Source organism: Grampus griseus, assembly GCF_964374135.1.
Source record: "Grampus griseus genome assembly, chromosome: 20".
Lineage (NCBI taxonomy): Eukaryota > Metazoa > Chordata > Mammalia > Artiodactyla > Delphinidae > Grampus > Grampus griseus.
In genome coordinates, this window is record NC_139014.1 from 24,525,948 (window position 1) to 24,541,106 (window position 15,159).

General features: G+C 59.3%; 1 protein-coding gene across 30 annotated transcripts in view; it reads left to right on the top strand.

Moving 5' to 3' along the window:
* The window catches only part of CACNA1G (calcium voltage-gated channel subunit alpha1 G), a gene marked incomplete at its 5' end in the record, with an annotated part of 61,966 nt that overhangs the window by 39,679 nt on the left and 7,128 nt on the right, over positions 1-15,159 (top strand). For 8 of the 30 annotated variants that reach the window (XM_082679067.1, XM_082679081.1, XM_082679058.1 and 5 more), the window contains 13 exons: positions 75-143; positions 279-463; positions 1,278-1,404; positions 2,845-2,970; positions 3,534-3,623; positions 4,421-4,634; positions 11,505-11,656; positions 12,416-12,525; positions 13,215-13,348; positions 13,607-13,677; positions 13,810-13,888; positions 13,983-14,104; positions 14,441-14,794. In XM_082679067.1, coding sequence (XP_082535193.1) covers positions 75-143; positions 279-463; positions 1,278-1,404; positions 2,845-2,970; positions 3,534-3,623; positions 4,421-4,634; positions 11,505-11,656; positions 12,416-12,525; positions 13,215-13,348; positions 13,607-13,677; positions 13,810-13,888; positions 13,983-14,104; positions 14,441-14,794 — 1,833 coding nt within the window. Of the gene's footprint in view, positions 1-74; positions 144-278; positions 464-1,277; positions 1,405-2,844; positions 2,971-3,533; positions 3,624-4,420; positions 4,635-6,393; positions 6,448-11,504; positions 11,657-12,415; positions 12,526-13,214; positions 13,349-13,606; positions 13,678-13,809; positions 13,889-13,982; positions 14,105-14,440; positions 14,795-15,159 lie in introns of all 30 variants that reach the window. The other 22 variants (XM_082679056.1, XM_082679080.1, XM_082679057.1 and 19 more) reach the window with 11 other exon arrangements.

Genomic DNA, 15,159 nt, shown 5'->3' on the forward strand with positions numbered 1-15,159 from the left:
GGCTTCCGTGTGCAGAGCAGACATGGCCCGAGGAGGGGGTCCCAGTGGCGACACCTGCCCGCTCTCTCTTACAGGAACGCATCTTCCTGACCCTCTCCAATTACATCTTCACCGCAGTCTTTCTGGCTGAGATGACAGTGAAGGTGACGTGGGGTCGGCGTTGGTTTGGAGCCATCTGGCGCTCGGTGGGGGTGGAGAGCCTGGGTCACAAATGGAGGGCAGGGCTGGGGGCTGACTGCAGGGAGGCGGCAGTGCCGGTGACGCCCGGGCGTCCTCAGGTGGTGGCGCTGGGCTGGTGCTTCGGGGAGCAGGCCTACCTGCGCAGCAGCTGGAACGTTCTGGATGGCCTGCTGGTGCTCATCTCCATCATCGACATCCTGGTGTCCATGGTCTCCGACAGCGGCACCAAGATCCTCGGCATGCTGAGGGTGCTTCGGCTGCTGCGAACCCTGCGCCCGCTCAGGTGCCCTGGGCAGGCACACCCCGACGGCCAGCGCCCCACCTGCCCCTGCTTCCTGCCTGCGACCCCACAGGGAGCCCTGTCCCCCACTCCAGACACCGCTTCTCACTGGGTTTAACTGCGGCCCCGGCAGTCTCCCTCCACGGGCACCCCCCTCAGTGACCCCCGCCACGTGACACACTCCTGCAGGGCACAGTACAAGTGGCCATAGGCAGGACCCTCACATCCTTCAGCTGCAGCTCTCCCTTGGGTGGAACCCTCAGGGGTGACACTTGGCCTTCCCCGTGAAGTGACAGACTTTCCTGCTTTCCCCCTCTTTCCCCCCCCAATCCCAGGGACTACCCGCCAGGTCCAGGTAACACTTGTAGCAGGGGATCTCACCAATAAGGCAGTCACCCCGACCCCCACCCAGAGTCGGGAATTTCCGTGGGTGGGAACGTGAACGGGGTGGATACTGACTGACCAGCGAGGGTTTTCCTGGCTGTGATGACCCACCTCCCCACCCCTTCCGTCCCTGCCTGCCCTCTACGTGCTCCGCACAAGTTTATCTCCCCATCCCCACAACACACTGCATCCCTGGGTTGAATCAGCACCCCAGCCCCATCAGGTAATCCTTTGACATCCTGGCAGTGGAGGTGGAGGTCTGGGGGTGGGTGGGGGGTGTCTGCACTGTAAGCCCAGAGTGTCAACCTCTTCCCTCCACTAGAGCCCAGGATGGGGACAAGTGAGCCAAGATGGGAGAGAGTGGCAAGCAGGGCAAGGGGCAAGGGAGCGTCTGAGCCGGGAACCCCTCTTACCCCCCTCCCTCCCTCCCCAGGGTAATCAGTCGGGCACAGGGGCTGAAGCTGGTGGTGGAAACGCTGATGTCCTCGCTGAAGCCCATTGGCAACATTGTGGTCATCTGTTGCGCCTTCTTCATCATTTTTGGCATCCTGGGGGTGCAGGTTTGTGGGGCTCTGGGGCCAGCTGTCAGCAGAAACCTGAGGAGTAGCCTTCCTCTTGGCCCCGGGGTGCTGTGGCTCCAGGTGCCGCCGCCACCTTTATCCCAGAGAAGAATAAATAGGGATGCTTCCCTCCAAGCCCGAGGCCTCAGGCCCCTTTGCCTCCTGGGCATTCTGGAGAAAACTGGGAACCTGGAAGAGGCCACAAAGGGGACAGGGCCTCGGGCTCTGGCCAGTGCCCACGCAGGCTGCCGCTCTGCCCTCTCACGCGCCACTCCAAGCGCAGACGCTGGCCTTGGCCCACAGTCTGCTCAGGGATCCCCTCCCTTCCTTCCCTGCTGGAGCGGGTGGGCTGCAGGCCAGGCCCGGGGATCCAGGGCCCAGGCAGCTGGGCCAGGTTAGCAGGGAGCTGGCAGGCAGGCGGGTGCAGACCCCAGACGAGGCAGGAAGTGGGGGCTGCTGGGGAAACTTGGCCTCTGTCCCAGGGAGGGAACTTGGCTTTGGAGGAAAAAGAAAGGGAGCTGCCTGCAGGATTCAGCCGGCGCCTCCGGGAGCCAGGGGAGCCCCTCCGTCCTGCTCTTCCGGAGCACCCGCCTCGCCCCAGGCTCCAGATGTTTCAGCTGCAGCGTAGATGGCTGCTGTCGGGCCAGAGGGAGCTCCTGGGTGGCCACCCCCACCCCTATCCCTTCCTTTGGCTCCTTGGGGTATCCACTCTGCCCTGGGGACGGGGTATTCTTGTGTTCCCTCGAATCCTCCGGCTCTAGAGACCAGTCTGGTGTACGTTTGCCAGGGCTGCGTGGTGCCCCTTCCCCTTCCCTTACTTTTGGCCTACTTAGGCCCCCTGGTCCTCCTGTCCCTCAAATCCCTTCCCCACAGTCATAGCCTTGTCTGTTCTGGAGTGAGGGTGAGCTTTCCAGTCGGAAAGACCTGAGCTCGGGCCCCGTTTCCACCACCTACTGGTTGTATGGCCTTAATGAGTGAATTTACTTCTCTGAGCCTCGGTTTTCCTCATCTGTTAAGTGGGGTCCATTAATCCAGATCCCTCGGCCCTCCCCTAGAGTGCCTGCCTCGCTGGGTTGGGGGTGGTCCTGAGAATTTGTACTTTGGAGTACATTCCCAGGTGGTGCTCATGAGGCTGGTCCAGGGGCCCCACTTGGAGAATCACGGGCCTCCCCCTTTGTAGAAAGTGAATGACTGTTCCCCTCCTTCCACCCTTTCCCAGTGCCCTCCCCAAGGACCTTTCCTTCCTCTCCAGGGCCTCTGCTCCAAGGAGCCCCGAGAAAGGGGTGCCTGCAGGGGAGGCTCCTGTCAGGGTTTCTCTGACCTGACCGAGCTCCTGGCCCTCACCCAGGGCGTGCCCAGAGCTCTTAAGCCCCAGGGCTGGTCTGGGCTTGCTGTGCTCACAGCTCACTTCTCTCTGTCTCCGGGTATGTGTGTGTTCAGCTCTTCAAAGGGAAGTTCTTCGTGTGCCAGGGTGAGGACACCAGGAACATCACTAACAAGTCAGACTGTGCTGAGGCCAGTTACCGGTGGGTCCGGCACAAGTACAACTTTGACAACCTCGGCCAGGTGAGCCCCAGGCTGCAAGGTGGAGGTGGGAGTGGTGGCAGGAGTCTGGGGAGGACACAATTCCATGCTTAGTGATGCATGCAGGGCAACTGGCCCGCCTCTGTCTCATCAGCTAGTGAATGGGTCCTAATGGGATCTCCTTGGAGGGGAGCAGTGAGGATACAGTGCGATGAGGTGTGTATTTGTTTAGCATGGTACAAGGTGCAGGCATATTGTCAAGATGATTCTATTTCTCACTCCACATTCACAGAAACAGAAATGTAGAAAATGAAATAGCTCGCTCAGCATTGCTGGTTTATTTCCCTGCCCCACCCTGGTTTTGGTTTCCGGATTTCCAGGACCCTGGGGTCCCTTGCTCTACCTGGCTGAGGTCATCTCCCACGGCTCTTCCGGCTTCAGAGCAGCCAGGGAGACTTGGGAAAGAGAGCTCTCCCGGGGCCTGGAGCGTGACTCCGAAGGCCTAGGGTCCCCGAGCTACTGCCAGGAGGTGCTTTGGGTGGAAGTGGTGGGTGGCTTGACCACGCATCCTAGGTTTCAAGTGGTCCTTTCCTCCCCCCCCGCAGGCCCTAATGTCCCTGTTCGTGCTGGCCTCTAAGGACGGCTGGGTGGATATCATGTACGATGGGCTGGACGCTGTTGGTGTGGACCAGCAGGTAGGGCTGAGGTGGGCAGGATCCATCTTTGCGCTCAGGTCACTCACCGTGGGCCAACTCCAGGTGTGATGGGCGTAGGCTTGGACAGAAAGACAGCAAGGCAGGTTGGCAAAACGCCATCCAAGCGGCATCACCTCTTACAGCAGAGGCTGTTAACTGGTGGCCTGCGGGCAAATCCGGTCATGCTTTATTGGCTTGCAACATATTTAAAACTTTTTGAATTAGTGGTAAGCAGTTAGAAATTGACAAATGTGGGCTTCCCTGGTGGCGCAGTGGTTGAGAGTCCGCCTGCTGATGCAGGGGACGCGGGTTCGTGCCCTGGTCCGGGAGGATCCCACATGCCGCGGAGCGGCTGGGCCCGTGAGCCATGGCCGCTGAGCCTACACGTCGGAGCCTGTGCTCCGCAGCGGGAGAGGCCACAGCAGTGAGAGGCCCGCGTAATGCAGAAAAAAAAAAAAAAATTGACAAATTTTACATGAAAATCTGGATTTGGGCCTGCTCAGGAGAAGTCCAAAGATCTGGAAACACTGGGCTTGAATTCCTGAAGGGCAGGAGTCAGCTGAATCAAAGAAGCAGCTGCCCCTTTTGGATAGAACATCCACTCTCTATATTTAGCCACAGTCCCCACCTTTCCCTACTGCCTAACACCAAACCCACATCATTCCTTTACATCACCTGCTGGGTCTGCGTAACTGAGTGCGCAGGCCCTGTCTTAAGGAACGCAGGCTGTAGGGCAGCACCTGTGACAGTTACCCTTGCGCTAATATCTCCACTTTGTCCTTCCTGCTCCCCACCAGCCCATCATGAACCACAACCCCTGGATGCTGCTGTACTTCATCTCGTTCCTGCTCATCGTGGCCTTCTTTGTCCTGAACATGTTCGTGGGCGTGGTGGTGGAGAACTTCCACAAGTGTCGGCAGCACCAGGAGGAGGAGGAGGCCCGGCGGCGGGAGGAGAAGCGTCTACGGAGATTGGAGAAAAAGAGAAGGAGTAAGGAGAAGCAGATGGCTGGTCGGTAGTCTTTCCACATCTCTCTGAGTCGTACTTGACCTTGGCCTTGCGACTGTAGGGGGCTAGGGGCTAGGGGCTGGGGCTGGGGCAGGGAGAAGATGCTCCCACCCCCTCCCCTCCCCCTTCCCCTCGAGAGCATGTCAGCCTCTAGAGCCTGCATGAAGCAGACCAGTTCAGCCCTGTGAGGGCAGGGGAGCTACCCCCCTGCGGGGCTCCCGGTCTCAGCATTGTGCTCCCCAGATGATGCCAGGTGGGAGCTGATGCACGGTCCCTCCCAGCTCGACTCTGAGAGGAGCCTCATGGGATGAAAATCCTGCCGCCTTGCCCCGTGCCAGTGCCCATTGACCCCGGGCTTGGCCCAAGTGCCAGCCTTGCCTGCCCCAGCGCTGGCGAGCAAGCATCTTCATCCTGTGGCGACCCAGTGTCTGTAGCTGCTGGGCAAGGCCTCAGCAGAACCTACAGATGGACCGTGGCGTGAGCAAACCCCAGACCCCTCCTTCCTCCCTATCTCCAGAAAAACTCCCTGGCTTCCCGACTGTCCTTTTTTTTTGCCAAGCGGTACAAAAATACTCCCTCAGCTCAGGGAAGGTCTGAGGTCACAGGAACTCTAAGGTCATGACGCTCTGGACTTAGACCCTTCAGCCGCTCACCTTGGATCTCCAATATCTCTTGCCATTAGCCGGGTGAGGCCCCCACCCCCTCCCTCCTCACACTCTCATGCCAGTGGGCGGGCCGAGGCTAAGCGAAAGACACCCAGATTCCAGGGAGGACGCGAGGGGTGACAGGCGTGCGGGTCCTGTTGTCTCCCCCTGTGTCTGCAGATGTGTCTGCACTTGGCTCCCCTCCCCGTCTGCAGGACTCCTGCCTCTCTGTCTGGTACTCGACAATCTGTGGGACTCTCTCTCAGTCACTGCCCACGTCTCTCTAAGTGTCTTTATGTGTGGGTTTCTCAAGGCCTTTGTGTGTCTGCCTCTGTTTGGTCTGTGGGTTTCCCCTCCTCTCTCTACCCTTTCACAACCGTCTTTCTTATGCCGATAAGATCCATGAGGTGCTCTGAGTTTTCCCTTTGGTTTGTTGAAATGTGAGTACTACCAAGAGGGTGGGGGGCTGCGGCGCCCCCCTCAGCCCCTGGCTCTATCTCCTGCCACCTGTGAAGGCACCTGGAGTGAGGGGAGGGCTGTAGGGGGGTGTGGGGGAGGTTGGGTGGGACAGAGCCCACGCTCCCTGTGAGAGGCGGGGCTGCTCCAGTGGGCGGGGCGGGGACACTGGCCTCTGGGCAGCAGATCTGGGCTAGGGGCCCCATCTTGGCTCCCTGTGGACCGCTGAGGCTGAGCAGGCGCACTGCCCCCGGCAGCCATGCTCCCACGCCGCCCCTCCTTGCAGTCTGCCCTCTCGGCAGGACATCTGCAGATGGAACTCTTTTGGCAGGAGGCACCCGTGGCCCTGCCTGACCAGCTGGCTCCCCTTCCGGGGTCTGCAGCCTTCTCAGGTGCTGCTGAGGCCACAGCACGGGTAGGAGTGGACATCTGTTCTGAGGACAGGCTTCCTCCCCTCCCCATGCCTCCGACTCCCTGCCCCTGTGACCCTGATGAGCTGTGCCCGAGTCTGGGGCTGGCGCTCAGGGCGAGCCACCCTTGCTCAGCACGCCCTATTCACAGGAAGAGTGAGGGTCAGAGCCCAGGGGGAGCAAGCTGCTGAGGGGGCCCTGCCCAGCCCACCTGGTCCGGCCAGTGACCGATGTCGTGTTTCGTTCTTTTAGATCTAATGCTGGACGATGTAATTGCTTCCGGCAGCTCAGCCAGCGCGGCGCCAGGTACTGCGTCTGGGGTTGTGGGTTCCAGGGTGTGGCCCGGGCAGTCAGGCCCGCCTCATGCGTGCCGGCATCCTCTTTGCTCCCTCTCCATGGCTCACTGATTCTGTCCTCTCAGGGTGAGGGCTAAGGGTCCCTGGGGTGCCGGGCTCCATGGCATCCCGTAGGCCTGTGCTAGCTGGACAGGAGGTGAGGGCCTTAGCACACCCCTCCATCCAGCTTCTCTTGGTGGACGCTCCTTGTCTGGCCAGGCTTCCGAGGCCCGAGCTCCCAGCCCCCTGCCACCTCCTCCCAGGTCACACTGTTCGATTATCAGAGCGGCAATCTCTCCTGCCTCCTTTTGTCCGAAGGGGATACTTTGATCCAAGCGAACAGGATAAGAGGAGCAGAGAAGGAGCGGATTTGTTTTAAAAATGTAACGATGAATAATTGAACAGACTCATTAATGGTCAAGTAATTGCAGTGGCCACGTCATCGCTACGAACAGCAGGAATTAGGAGTCAAAGGCCCGAGTTAGCCACATGCTTCTCCCCCAAAAGCCAAAGATTTGGGCGTGAGTTGGGTCATTCTCTTTGAGAGCCGTGTCCCTGGGAAGGCCTTCCTGGTTCTGCCTGTCCTCCCCTGGTCCTTTGGCCCCTGCTCTCCCAACACAGCCCCCAGACAGAGGTTCAGAGGTTTTGAGAATCTGTGACAGAGTTGTGGCGCCTCGTTACACCCTCTGATGTCTCCACCCAGCGGTTCCCAACCTGTTCATCCCCATGGGCCCCCCTTGTCATCTCCCCCAACAGACCCCACATTTTAAAAGACTGTCATTGAAGTTGAGAGCACTTCAATTATGACTTTGTTTCACCGTTTTTATTAATCGACGGCACATCTAATTGCCAATCAGAGCTTCTGAGCTGCTGAAGCTTTCGCACTGAACGATAGCAAAGAAAGAGCATTTTGCCATTAAATTAGCTTGTGGGGTCTCAGCACAGGCATCTGACTTCTTATGAGCCTTTAGAAATATTGAGAAGAAGCTAAGGACCCGCACGTGGCTGCCCCCTCCGGCGGCTGAGGGACTGGGACTCCAGGCTGGGAACCATGGGCTGTACCTTCCTCCACTTTTCTGCATTCCCCCAGGAGCCTGGCTCCAGCAGACGCTGCCCTGTGGTGCTGGGCTGCCTGATCAAAGGGGACCCCCTGAGCTGCCATTTGAGAGGTCACCCCTGAGGCCCCGGGTGGGTCGATATCTCCTGTCCCCGCGGTGCTGAGCTATGATGTTTGGCATTGAGAGACCAGCTGTGGGCTCAGGAGGCTCTAGCTGCTTTGTGTCTGGATTGCCTGGGCCCCACATCTCAGAGTCAGTCTGTACTGTGAGTCCCTGGTGTGTTAGGGAGTGAGAGGAGGGTGAGGGGACGTGGCCTTCAGCTTTTCCCTTACGGGTTCACCTGGTCTGTAGGCTGACGTGTCTGCACATACACACTCAGGCCAGGATACCACAGGGCTGGCCCGCAGAGGCTTCTCCCCCAAGAAGCAACCCGTGCAGATTCCCGTGGCCCCCGAGGCCGTTCTCCTGACACACCCACTTAATGCTAAACACTCTCCTTACTCTCACACTGCACCCCCGCTTCCGGGGGTATTCTGCCATGCTCCTGTTGGCACAGGCAGGTATGTACACTGGTTACAACAGTGTCTTACCCTTCCAGCTGGTAAGGAAGACTCAGAGACCCCAAACAAGGGCTCACATCACCCCATATTCCTCTTTCCCAAACCTTGTGTTCTGTGTGGTCCACACTAGAGCTTTTCAGATTTCACCGTGCCTGAGAATCACCCAGAGGACATATAAAAACACAGATTCCCCACTGAGCCCCACCTTAGAGATTCTCACAGAGTGGTCCAGGGTAGGACCCGAGCGTCTGCATCTCCAATCAGCTCGCAGGGGGTGGCGATGATAGTGCCTCAGTCTACCCAACGGTGTGATGGGGATGAAATCACACCCTCCAGTCCGGGGCTGCTGGAATCAAACACGTGACCATACCCCCCTGCCAGCACCACTCCCACCCTGTGCTGCCCCCAGCAGAGGCGGAGCAGGCATATCCCAGGGAAAGGCAGAAGGGAGGAGTCTTTGATTATCAGAAAAATGGTCCTGACCAGACACCTGGGTCCAGCCCAGCTTCCAGGTGGAAGGAGAGACCGGGGCTGCCACGCAAGCAAGGCAGCCTCAAGCGATCACTCAGCCTCCAGCACCAGCTCTGCTCCCCTCGGCCTCCTGGGGCACCTACCTCCACTCACCCTCTCTCCTTCCGTCAGGACCCACTGATCGGGCCTGGCTATAGCAGCTGAAGGTGGCCTCTGTCATGGGGGCCTGTGTCCCTGGGAGTGACCCCTGCCTTCCTCCTAGCCCCACCACACTCCTTTGCAAACCCTCCGCCCTGGCTGTGCCTTGCGCTCCCGGGGACCCCTACTAACTCACTGTGCCTGTGGTTCTCACTCACAGCCTTGCACCCCCTACTGCACCTCTCCTCTGCTCCCGCCCCTGACTGGGGGCTGGGCAGTCCTAGGGGTGCCCTTCTCCCTGCTGTCTGACTCTGGTATTTTCTCCACCTAAGGCGGCTCATACTGGTAGGAGGCAGGGAGATGGGGCCAGGGCTGCCGACGTGCCAGTGACCACTGGTCAAGGCCCCTCCTGGGCTACAGCTGGAGCTGTCAGAGCAGCACACCCACCCGAGGCTCCTCCCAGGGGTTCTCAGTTTCTTCTCTGAGCCCAGGTGCTTGCCAGTAGAACCGAGGTCCGGGAGCAAAAGGGGCGTGGCATCGTTCAGAGCCCAGCAACAAGAGCCTTTGGGCAAACTCTTCGAGGGCACCCTCCGGGCCGAAGCCCCAAGGCTTTGTGTCTAAACCCACCTGGCAGCTGGTGAGGGACTGGGGCTGGGAGTTCAGGTCCCGGCTCCGTTGCTGCCTCCCAACGTGTAGATAACTCACTTTTTGACGGGCCTCCTTCTCTCCCGCTGTAAAGCAAAAGGTTTGGCGGAGGAGACGCTTATCAGGTCGGCCCTGGTACTCTTTGGACCTGTGCTCTAATGGGGGGATTTCTGGCAGCCTGGGCACCTGCTGGTCTGGGGTCCAGGCCGAGGGTAGAAGGGCTCTGGACAGACCTCAAGGGCTGGGACCGGTCTCTGTGAACAGATGTCCTGCTTCAGTCGTCCTGCCCCCACCTTCCCTCTGGGCCTCCACCCGCTCCTCAGACTCCTAGAGCAAGGCCAGGAGGTGGTGACAGCAGCTCCATCTGGCCTGGGGCTGCCAACACAGTCAGACTGGGGTGACGGGGGGGGGGGGGGACTCTCCCAACCTCTCCTCTGCATTGTCTCAGCTAATAACGGGGCTAGTAATGAGCCACTCTTTCTAACCTAATTGTGTTCAAACATTTCAGTTAATTCTCCATCCCTAGTTTAGCATAATGGGATCGGGTGCTTCTGGCACTTATGGAGGTCAATGCAGAGAGAGAGTTCCAGCTGCTAAGGCACGGCTGGGCGCCTAGCGCCCTCTGGTTCTGTGGGTACCGAAGGAAGGAAGGAAGAGGCTGGCTCGCCCAGTCACCCTCCACGATAGCATCGCTGTGTGGATGACCTGTGGCCTCCTGCTGTCCCCTGACCCCAGCCGCTCCACCCCCATTCCCCTGGGGGCCGGGAGGGCTGCCTGAGCAAACAAAGCCACAGTTGACTGGCCCATCTCTGGAAACAGAAATATGGCCCAACGCGCCGTACGGTGCACCAGAACACTTGGGGCTCTCTGCCTCTCGGTTATCCACACCTCAAGGCCGATGCTGGTGCGTGGCATCTGGTGAGGCTGGACGGGCAGCTCTTGGGTACTCTTCTGCCTTTGGCCTTTGGTGGGGGCCCACCCAGGCCGCTCCCCGCCTCAGTTTACCTCTCTGTTAATAGTCCTGCATGGGAAAGGACAGTTATAACCAAGCTGGCCTGAGCCCAAAGCTTCCTGCCGCCCCTGGCACAGTCCTCAGAGGCTGCAGCCCCGGCTCGCTGGCTTCCGCCCTAGACCTCCTGAGGGGGAAGGGCTGTCTGGGACCTGAGGCTGCCCCAAGCCTCCCCACGGGGTGCCTCTTCTTTCTTTGTGGCTGCCTGGGGACCCAATCTGTCAGCTGCCTCTGATGACATGTATCCCCAACTTGGCATGGCCTTTCCTCACACGTGGAGGAAGGGCCCCCTGTAATCTCCCGCCCCCAGATTCATTCTGCCTGCTTTAGTAGGTCAACCTTCTGGCACCATGATTTTTATAACTAAGTGGTTCACTAATTACGAGAGAAATACGATGCCTCTGACAGATCTCAGACAGTGCTTCCAGCCCAGCCTGCAGGGGAAGCGGCCCTGGCCCCCAGGAGCAGGCTGGGCACAGCCTCATTAGAAACTGGGTGAGCCCTTCAGGTGCGCCAGGGCAGAGCCCTGTGGCCGCCCCTCCTCCCTCCCCCACGTGAGGGTTCAGGAGGCCTAGACCCTGCCCCCGCCCCCGGAGGCCCTCTCGGTGGGTTGGGGCAGCCAGCCAACAGGATGTCCAATTTCCAATCTCCGGTTTTATCTCCAAATCCCAGCTCTGTGTAACCTCCTCTGCTCCCCTCGAGAGGCTGAGCTTGGTGGGGGAGCAAGAGCCTTCCCCTCTGCATTGACGGAGCTTCCTCTGAGTCCAATAAGACCGGTCGTTTTTCATCTACTGATCTGGCCTTGCTGCAGAACATCGAGTTGAGGGTGTTACGAGGGGCTGCTGGATTTGGGAGGCTGCCTCGGGAAGGGGGCTCACCTGGTGTCTAATGTGGGTGGGGAGCTCTGCATGTCCTGACCCCTTCTTTGCCCAACTGCAGCCAGTAGAGCAAATGCTTGGAGGGGTGACCCTGAGAGAGCTGGCCCTGCCCCCAAAGAGCAGTGCGTGGAGGACGAGGATGCTGATGACGCTGGAATGTTTCTGGCATTGGAGGCTGGTGGCTGTGAGGGACTGTGGGTGGAGGGGACGCAGGGGGCAGGGCCCGATGGCTGCTCTGTTCCCCCCTCCCTGCCCCGCTGCCCCACCAGAGGCCCAGTGCAAACCCTACTACTCGGACTACTCCCGCTTCCGGCTCCTCGTCCACCACCTGTGTACCAGCCACTACCTGGATCTCTTCATCACGGGTGTCATTGGGCTGAACGTGGTCACTATGGCCATGGAGCACTACCAGCAGCCCCAGGTAGGAGCAAGTGACTGGCCATCTGGACCCCACCTCCAGCCATGGGCCTGCCAGGTGAATCTAACCCAGCCTGAGCCAGAGCGCCTCCGGCGAGTGCTGGGTGCCCTAGAGGGGGTCCTCTTGTACCCCTTGCAGTGACCCTCTGAAGATCGGTCTCATCTTGGTTTTACAGATGAGGACACTGAGGCTCAGAGAGGTTAGTTGACTTGATCAAGGTCACACAGCTAGGAAGTAGAGGACCTGGTTTCTTCACCCAGCAGATATTTATTGAGTATCTTAAACACACTGGACCTTTGAGGGTAAAGAAGGCGGACCAGTGCCTGCCCTTCTGGAGCTGAAATTCTCGTGAACATCCAGCTCCAAACCTCCCCTGTGATCTTGCCACCTCTCAAATAAGCCTCCGTCAGCTGCCTTCCACGTCTCAGTTTTCCCATCTGTAAAATAGGGACATTGAATGGATAATGCAAAAGGCCCCTTCCAGTTCTAGCATTCTGTGCCTTCCAGCACATTCTCATGTGATCTCCTCACTGACCCTCAAGGAGAGAGATCCTTCAACATGAAGTTTGGATCATGCATGTGAATGAGAACCCTACTCTACCCTAGAGTGGTGACCAATGATCAGCCATCATGGTGGGAAGAGATGAAAGGCTCCCTTAGACTCACCTTGTCTCCCAGATCTGGGAAGAATGATAGAGGGGTCAGGGCAGGCATCGTCCCTGGGCCTTAAGAGACCCTGCATCTTGCCTCCATCCCTGCCAGATCCTGGACGAGGCTCTGAAGATCTGCAACTACATCTTCACTGTCATCTTCGTCTTGGAGTCAGTTTTCAAACTGGTGGCCTTTGGCTTTCGACGGTTCTTCCAGGACAGGTAAAAGAGAGGCGAGGGGAGTAGGGGAGTGGACGAAAGGGTGTGTTCTCCTGGGGAGATGCCCCGGAGGGTCTAGTGCCTGAAGACCTTTCTTGACTCCGGAGGTTCAGACTGCACTCCAGGGCCTACCCAGGGCTGATGGTGGGCTGGGGGTGGGGGTATATCCAGGGCCTGAGGGATGGGAGGGAAGGGAGGAAGCTTGGCAAGGCAGAGCCTGCAGACACTGACAGCTGAAAACCAGTGTGGCTTAGACTGGAGCCAGACTGCCTGGACAGGTCTGAATCCTGGCTCCATTACTTAGAAGCGGGTAAGTTTGGTAAGTTACTTAATCGCTCTCCGTTTCCTCATCCATAGAATGGGATATAATAGCTGTATCGACATCACAGAGTTGTGAAGATTGTGAGTTCCTATTTGTAAAGTCTTTCAAATGGTGCTTGGCACAGAGCAGATACCATATTAATGCTAGATAAAAAACGAAAAGCAGAGGCCCTCGAGCTAAAGTCCTAGCCCTACCTGTGCCGCCGACTGGCTGTGTGACTAGATAAACCACCGCTTCTCTGCAGGATGGAAAGGCTGGACAGGCTGACCTCCACTCTCCTTTCTGTGGCTGAGAACGTGCCACTCGTGTTGCCACGACTGCCCCCTCCTCTGCAGTGCCCCCCTCAGGGAGCTGTGTCCTGGGCTTTCAGGTGGAACCAGCTGGACCTGGCCATTGTGCTGCTGTCCATCATGGGCATCACGCTGGAGGAGATCGAGGTCAACGCCTCACTGCCCATCAACCCCACCATCATCCGCATCATGAGGGTGTTGCGTATCGCCCGAGGTCAGTGCCCGGCTGCCTGCCCACCATGGCCACCCTCCCAGGGTGACCTGCCCAGGGGGAGATGGCAGGGCTCAGCTCTGCCTGGCTAGGGACGGGGTGGGTGTGGGTTCCGTGAGCCTTCCTTCCAGCCTCTGCCAGAAGGGAAAGCTGGGAGCTGGGCCGAGGGTGGGGGTGAAGCCATGGCAGCCGGCCCTGGCTCCACCAGCTGTGTGACTGGGACCCAGAGGGGCCAGCTCACGACATTGTCCTGTCCTGCAGTGCTAAAGCTGCTGAAGATGGCTGTGGGCATGCGGGCGCTGCTGGACACAGTGATGCAGGCCCTGCCCCAGGTAGCTGGGAGGCGGGGGCGGGTGGGAAGGGTCCTCTCGGGAAGGAGAGGTGCTCTCCAAAGGGGCGGGGGCTCAGGGAAGCTGGCTGGGAGATCCGGTGGCACCTTTTCCATTTCTTTTCCTCTTTTCCAGGTGGGGAACCTGGGACTTCTCTTCATGTTATTGTTTTTCATCTTTGCAGCTCTGGGCGTGGAGCTCTTTGGAGACTTGGGTGAGTTGGGGTAGGGAGGGCAGAGGAGCCAGGGTTGGAGACCCAGGAGCTCCCGGACTAACTCGGGCCTCTGTCCCCTTCCCTTCTCCTCCAGAGTGTGACGAGACACACCCCTGCGAGGGCCTGGGCCGCCATGCCACCTTCCGGAACTTTGGCATGGCCTTCCTGACCCTCTTCCGAGTCTCCACAGGTGACAACTGGAATGGCATTATGAAGGTGAGAGCCCACCGCAGCGAGGTCCCTCCCAGGGCTGGCCCGGGCCCCAAGGAGACAGCCCCGCCTCTTGGCTCAAGATGAACTGGATGTGAATAAAAGCATGTAACCTCCTGTCCCCCAGGCCGGAACACTCTGGAACTCCCTCTCCCCAGGACATGCTCTGACTCACACTTCCCAGGACGGTGTCTAGCACTCTTCTGCCCACAGGACACCGTCACTCCCTCCTCCTGCCCTTCCTTCTCCCCCTGCAAAGCTCCGTGACACCAGAGACCTGATTTCCCAGGATGGCTCTGTCCACTGTCCTCACAGCCTCACCTTTCTAACCCGCCTCCCCAGGACACCCTCCGGGACTGTGACCAGGAGTCCACCTGCTACAACACGGTCATCTCGCCCATCTACTTCGTGTCCTTCGTGCTGACAGCCCAGTTTGTGCTGGTCAATGTGGTTATTGCTGTGCTGATGAAGCACCTGGAGGAGAGCAACAAGGAGGCCAAGGAGGAGGCCGAACTGGAGGCTGAGCTGGAGCTGGAGATGAAGCCGCTTAGCCCACAGGCCCCCTCGCCACCGGGCAGCCCCTTCCTCTGGCCTGGGGCCGAGGGCCCCGACAGCCCTGGCAGCCCCAAGCCTGGGGCCCCACATGCTGCAGCCCATGCTGAAGCAGTCTCCCACTTCTCCCTGGAGCACCCCATGGTGAGCAAACACCCCCTTCGCCTCAAGGGGGTGTGGGACAGAGACCGGTGGCATGGGTGCTCAGCGGCTCGGTGGTTGGGTGGTGTACAGGGAGCGGGCGGCAAGCAGACCCTGGGGCTCATCCTGAGTCGTCTGACCCCTGCCTGCATGTGGAGGGGTGAGCAGGCCCCTGCCCAGCCCCAGAGATGGCTGCCTGCGCTCACAGCGTGGGGCCACCCCGGCAAGCCGCTGGCACACGTGCTGGCTCATCCGTCCCGGTGCCTCCCGTTCGGCCCGGACTCCCCTTCCTGGCTCTTAGGTTCAAGGCTGTTTTCTGTTTCCTTCCTGTTTCTTTCTTACCCTCTCGCCCTGATTTTGCCAAACCT